The 7,085-nt window shown below is 37.5% G+C and overlaps 1 protein-coding gene across 1 annotated transcript; it reads left to right on the top strand.

Moving 5' to 3' along the window:
• Positions 1-834: 834 nt before the first annotated feature.
• Positions 835-6,518, top strand: LOC104082939 (the record flags this gene model as incomplete). The annotated part of the gene is given in 7 exon segments (XM_009586223.1): positions 835-896; positions 1,224-1,321; positions 2,454-2,538; positions 2,642-2,861; positions 3,813-4,016; positions 4,626-5,005; positions 5,630-6,518. Coding segments are annotated over 7 exon segments (1,938 nt in total), but the record flags the coding sequence as incomplete, so codon positions are not given.
• Positions 6,519-7,085: the final 567 nt, after the last annotated feature.

Raw genomic sequence — 7,085 nt, 5'->3', positions numbered from 1 at the left:
CCGTTCTTCTTAGGGCACATGGGGACAGCAGTGCTGTAGCTTTCTTTAAAGGTATGTCAGAAGTCCGTGAACTTTTTGTTACTGGAATCCATTTTTAGACATGCATTTCATGAGCTTACCAAATCTACCAAATTACCTGTTTTTAAAGGCATATAATAATCATTATGGGAGAAGTACTCCATGGCTTTTCTCTTGTTATTTGGTTTTAATCAACATGGTCTGGCTAGTGGATCACTTCTGCCATTTTCAGTTGTCCTGAGGAGGTTTGAAATAGCAATCCAAGCAGCTGAGCTGCTGGCTTGCTTACGGATTTGATACATCAACCGATTCTGGCTGCTGAAACTTTTGTAGAAGCACAGAATAACTGTGGATAAGTGGTAGAAAGAGAAGCAAAGGGTGACTCCTTGTATGAAAGGATAGATGTGCGGCCTACACATTTCATTTCTGGGTCTGCTGAGACTGGATCACTGTGCAGGTAATACTACTTGAGGACTGATTTTTTTAAAAATTTGTTTATTTCAGGCGAGAATCTCTATTCATCCTAAAGCTCTTTTACCTGAGGGCTGTTGCAGTAGTTGTATGTTTTCTTTTATGTAGAGAGATTTCTTCATTCTCATCATACTCTGTGGCAGTGGGGCTTTTTCTCCTGGAATACTTATTTCTTTGCAGATATCTGTGCATGGAAATGGTAGGCAAAATATATTAAAGTTGGGACTACTGGAAATAATAATCTAAAATACTAAGTAGTAAGAACTTTACTATTTTTATATTGCTGGGATAGGAACATTTAGTATTTTTGATTGAAAATATTTTTTTTCCCCCTCTTCTTTCTAGAAATAAGATTGAGGTACAGCCAGGTCAAAATGTACTGAAACTCATACAGGATTGTTTCGAAAGTAAGCTTTTATTTGGTGTTTTTGCTTAATTTGCTGATTAAAGAAAAAAATTAATTTCTTCCTTGTATTATATTTAGTGGTAAATAAATGAAAAATAGAGATAAAATGGATAAAAATAGTCTTTCTCACAGTCCTTAAAAGCACCCCCTTCCCAGCCGCTTAAAACTGTGTCTTACCTGTCTTACCTGTCTTATAAAGGTAATCTTTTCCTGAGTAGCTGGTTTCTTGTTTGGATTTACATGACCTTAACGAGCCTTAGCAACTTGTTAAAATAAATGAAACCTGGACAACTCCAAGAATCCCTTATTTATAGTTTTTCCTTTATAGGTTGTGGCAGTGATCTTACAATAAGATCTCCAAGTGCAACCCATTGCTCAACTCCTATTGTCAGAAATGAGAAGAGGACTTCAATACAGAGCCAACGGGTAAGTTAGTTATGGCAGAGTCACAATGTAGCATTGGGTACAGCTTCACTTGGGTACAAGTTTAGTTCTGTAGGATTTAGTTCTGTATGAGCGTTGAATGAGTAAGCTCCATATGTCACTTGTATTAGTATATAGGCTATAATTTAACCTTCTGCAATAGTTGTTGGTAATGTTTTTTTCTTAATTTGTTGTGCTCTAATAGTAAATAAAAAAGTACAGTATATATTTAAATCTATCTATATATCTCTAAAATAACTAGATTTATTTAATAGCTATTTTCTTGGGTTTTTGCTAATGAAAGCTTTTTCAGCTTTTTGTCCAGAATAGTTAAATTTCTCGTGGTCTCAGGTTGAAGCACGCTGCCTTTTAACTGGTGGTGGGTATGAGTCTTGGGCTCCATTGGGGTTGGTTTCAGTCACTTTGCCAGATATATGGACACAGTTCTTAGCTATCTCATGGACAGTAAAATTGAAAGATGATTCTTGTATAAAAGCAGCTTGTCAACTCCTGATAAACAGTTATCCATACAATAATTTTGTATATCTGTAACTTTGTTGAAGAGTGGAAACAAGTTGAAGGACTTGGTAGTGTGCTGTCTGAGAGAATGATGCCAGTAATCTAGTTTGTATGTTTAGTTTTAATATTTTGATTCCAGTAGGTTTTTGTAAAAATAGGATATTCTATTAATGGCAGTGTTGAGAACAGGCATCTTTTATAATGGTGTTTGTTTACTTTAGTCTGATGTTAGAGTACCATATAATCTCCAAGTAATTCTTGCAAAACCTCAGCCTGACTTAATACAGGTGAATTAAATTGTTTATATTAATTCATTCTAATGAAAAGAGTAAATAGCTTGCCTGTGGACTGGGATGTCTGTTCAAAGCTGCAAATTGATTTTTACTGTACACACTGTTTTACCTGTTGTTAGAAATTTACAGTTAGTTTTAGAAAGTCTTAAGTGATAGAAAATTGAAGTGTTTAGTTAAAATAGAACTGTGCTTCAAGTGAGTAAGAATTAAGGGAAGGAAGTTATATTGTGTTCTGTAGAAATTTATATTCCTGTCAATATACTGTTGCTTTATCAAATATTTTACTTTGTCTCATTATTCGTTACTGATTATGACAGCCAAAGGCGGGGTTAACTAACTCTGTGAAAAGAGCCTGTAATTCTGCAGGATCCTTACTTGCATCACCGCTAAAACCAGTCAGCTGCAGAGGTTGGTAGCACCATTATTGAATTGAGGTTTTCTGGGTAACTGTTTCTTGGGATTTTGTAAGGTTTTGAGTAGAACAATTAAACCTATTCTATATATATGGCAGGATGGTCACATGAATCACCCCTGAAGCCTGCAATAAATGATTATGTAGCTGATTCTAAAAAAACAGCGTCTCCTGTGTCTAAAAGAGAAACAAATAATATATTAAAAGATGTTGACGCACTATGCAAAAGTCCTGTCATGTCTTCAGACCCTGAGGATGATCATGGGTCTGTTGGATCACCTCTTCTTGTGGAGGAAGCAAAAAGTTTTCCTGTACATAAGTAAGTAGAGCTGAATGTGGTGGTGGTGTCATGTCCGTGTGTCGTCCCTTCCCTTTCCCCCCGGCCATGCCCACCCTGGGTAAATTAACATGGTGGCTTCAATTATTTATGAGTTTGGATTGTGAACTCATAAAAAATAATTCTAGGCTTTTTAGAAAATCTCCATATCTGGGTTTAGAAAGGGCAGAATTGTTTTTTATTAAATATTCTGGTGATAAGGGTTAATTCCCTAAAGTGCAGTACCCAAGTGCAGGAAGCCTGTCAGAATGGATTTGAACTCCTTTTTCACAGGAAAGTGCCCCAAATTACCAGCTTCTCAGACAGTCTAGACTTTTTCAGTGAATCCTATTGACAGTGTTGACTTAAAAGTTAACAAAAAATTTATTAAAGCAGAGGTGAGCAGTCATTGTTCCTCTCACTCTGAATATACAAATGTTTTATTCAAAGTAGAACAACTTCAGTTGTGATCATTATCTTCTCTTTGGAAAATTTGAAGCCCAGCTGCATTAGCGGCCAGTGGTCCCTGCCACAGTTCTGCTTTCCTGGAGGACTGAATCTCCAGGGTAGATGATAGAGAGGGACTGACACTGATTCCATTGACTCCCATTGATGGAGTGAGATTGGGAAGAGAGTGCACCTAGGGTCTAGAAAACCTGACAATTTCTGAAGCACATTCTCCTGCAATTAGGAATTTGTCTTGCTGAGCTGCCCTCACTTTGATCTAGAGTCACAAACTGACCTCCTGTTGCCTCGTTGATTTGGACACTTGCTACTATGCTGGGAAGTAGTACTGCTAACCTGTGTTCCAGCAAATTACCAAACGGAAGCTCATTCCTAAGAAGTGAGACACTGTCAGCAGGAGAAAATGAGAGCATCTGTCCATCCACACTATACTTTAATGTGCACTCAGGATTTATAGCATCATATTTGAATGCTGTTTCTCATACATAGATTACATTTTGATGACCAAAATACTCCTGCTGCAGTGAAGAGCCATGTGGAAGTTGAAAATTTGGAAGGACCTCAGACTGGGAGAGCTGAGCAGATTGTTCTCGTGCGAGGAACAGAACATATTGCTACGTCTTCTGTACAGAAAGAGAAGCCTTTCTCTTCGGTTGTCTTAGCAGCTGTAGCAACAGGAACGCTTGGAAAAAGGTTTATTTTGAGCCTTAATATGGAACATAATTTGCTAGTAAGATAACCCAGTCCTGAGTACTGGAGCAACATCCTTTTATCTGTAAACGTGGTCTGGGAGAATGTATTGGGATAGTCCAATATTGCTGAAAAATGCCACTTGAGAAAGGGTTTGAATAGGTGTTTCAAAGTTTTGTGTTGTTAATATTTAACAGTGCTGTTGCTTTTGTCTGCCAGTAAAATAGTATGTAGCTGTTGAGTGGTGTTTCAGATTGAGCCTGAGATGTTTTGATAGCTGGGTTGGAGGATTCAGGAAAACCTTATTCTGAAGTTATCAGTGATCAAGCAGTCTTTTTCAGAGCTAATATGGATCTGACCAGTTAGATAGAAGTTGACTCGCCAGCATCTGAGAAATAATGAGGTCTGAATATGAGGCCAAAGCAAGGAGAAGCAGGCCTTGTGCTCTTTCTGGAAGCTAAAGGGCAATGAATGATGAACTTTGTAATAATTCTTCCGAGGAATGTCCTGTAGCGTGTTTAGGTGTTCTAGAGTCACCACTAGATTTGCAAGATTGAAAGTAAATTTTTTTCCCCCCAAATGATGTGAATACTTTGTCCCTCCTTTCTTTAGGTATTCAGCCTCAATATCACCGCCATCACCTCCTCCTGTGAAAGATCAAGATTTGGAAATAGAAAATGAATGTGAATTTTTGATTGATGAATCAGATGGTGTATCTTTTAATTCTTGGTTTTCAATACCCCATAAGAACAAAAAATCAAAAAAAGATGGCTCTGCAACTCCTGTTTCTAAATCTCAGCCCTCTGAAAAGGAGAAATCAGAGAGTAAGAAAGGCAAGAACAGAAAAGTACAAGTTGAAGCACTTACTAAACAGAAAATGGATGATTTGGATGTCAGAATACATGACTTCAAAGGAACATCAGAATCAGATCCAGTCTCTAAGAGTGAAGGAAATGTCCTTAAATCTCAAAGGCAAAACAGTACTCATATGGGTAAGTTATTTAACAGGTCTTCAGACTTCTCCTTCCAGGTCGGTACTGGATTTTTTGGGGGTGGTTTATTGGGCAATAAGGATTAAGTAGATGAGAGACATTAATGGATTCCTAATTATTGATGTTTCAATGTTTCAGTTGCACAGTTAGGTTTGGGTGTATATAAGGCAGTGAGACAGAGTGTCTTCGTTTTTTCCTCCCTCTCCCCCCATCCCCCCAAATTAAGTTAGCAGTGTTGCTTTTTCTTATGAGCAGACAAGAAGGTAGGTACCCACAAGCTTTTGCTCCTCTCACCGTAGAAAGGAGGTTAAGATATGTGCTTTGAACTGGAGGGGATCAGTTTTGTAGCAGGAAGCACTGAAAACTAGAAAGCAGATTGAATGTAACATTTCTGCCCTTTTTTTCTGCTAGGAAATACTGGAAGTACACCAAAAATTCTGTTTTGAATTTTTCATGTGCTATAGTTCAGAGAAAGCCTTCTTTTAACCATCAGGGAAAAATCTGGTTTTGTAATACTTATTTTTTTTGATTTTTTGGTTTATTTTTATGCATTCAGATGTCAACATATATCTTCAGGTTTAATGGGAAAAGATATTAATGTCCAAGTGTTTTGTGTATTGATAGGAAAGACTAAAAAGTGTGCACTTAGGCAAGGCTCTCCAAACCAGAAAAAGGACACGTCCTGGAAACCAGAAGCTGAAGAACTGATGATGTCACGGTCTGGATTGGAAACAAAAGCATCTGATGCAGAACAATGTAAAACAAGGGTGATGCCAAGTGAGGAGTCACCTATGCCCTCAGCTGGGCACCAGCAAGAGAGGACCGTGTCTCCAAAAAAGAATCTCAAGTCTTCCAAGTATCCGCAGTTGGCTTCAAAAGCTTCTCAGCATTTAGTTAGCAAGAAACAAACTGCTAAGCAGAAACTTCCAAAAGTTACAGTAGCTAAGAGACAGGCAGAAAGTCCAAGGAAGAAGCTTAAAAAATCTGGCAAGAAAAGTAGTAATAAAAAGCCTCAGTTACAAAGAGAGGAGAGTTCTGACAGTGAACCTGGTGAAGAAGAGCTTGAAAAAGAGCTTGTAAAATTGAATGAAGTGTTTACCTCACCCCTGCAGAAATTACAGACTTCCGTGATTCAGAAGTTGGCTAAGTCTGAAAAGCCTAAAAATGTACTGCACACATTGGAGTCACGTGGTGGTGCAAATAACAAAACTCCTGTAAAAGCACTACAGCATCTCATAGACAGTGTGAAGAATTCTGAAAAGAAACGATTGTCAGCTAAGTCTTCAGGGAAGATACCCAAAAAGATTCATCACAGAACCAGTAAAGGTGTTTGCTCAGACCCTGAGGACACTGAGTCTCAAACGGATTCTGACAGCTTTTCTGTACAGGACGTGGCAAGAAAAAAACAGAAGTTATCAGATGTGAAAATAAAAAGTAACAAAAGAAAACATAACATGCAACGTGGTCTACAGTAAGCTTTTTATGTAATTCCTTACAAGTGTGGTGTAACTTGGTAGATAATTAAACACATCTTGTTAACTTTTAAGCAGTAATGGCCCAATTGAACTATGTGACAGTTTCAGACTGGTTGAATAGCTAATAGAGAAACCAAGTGGTGTAATCAGTGTCCTATTCTCATAGGTGGGTGCCAAATCTAGTGTCTGCTTCTACATAAGGAAACTTACGCTGGAATTTTTAAAGTGTTCTTTTGAGACTTGAGTAGCAGATCCAGTTTATAAACAAAAAAAAGAGACAAAAAAAGACACACATGCACACCCCCCCCCCCCCCACCCCCCCCCGTAGAATAACTTCACTGTCAGGTTTGTTACTTTGTTTATAAATTGAGAAAATACAGTGTTTAATTCTTCAGCTATATTTATTTTTGTGGAGGTGACTTTACTAATGATTTGTACTCAAAAGAGAACATTTCTTTAACCAGTTTGAGTTTTTAATCACTGTTCTTTGCATTGCTTTTTAAGTTTTTTTTAAAAATGTCTTTTTTATGGTTCTGTTCAGTATGTAAAATTATTGACCTACAGGTTCCTTTCAGTAAGTAAAATTGACTTAACAGTAAATATAA

This window comes from Fulmarus glacialis, unplaced genomic scaffold, assembly GCF_000690835.1.
Source record: "Fulmarus glacialis isolate BGI_N327 unplaced genomic scaffold, ASM69083v1 Scaffold41969, whole genome shotgun sequence".
Lineage (NCBI taxonomy): Eukaryota > Metazoa > Chordata > Aves > Procellariiformes > Procellariidae > Fulmarus > Fulmarus glacialis.
Note: the sequence above shows the minus strand (reverse complement) of the source record. Positions and strands in the feature narration are given on the sequence as shown.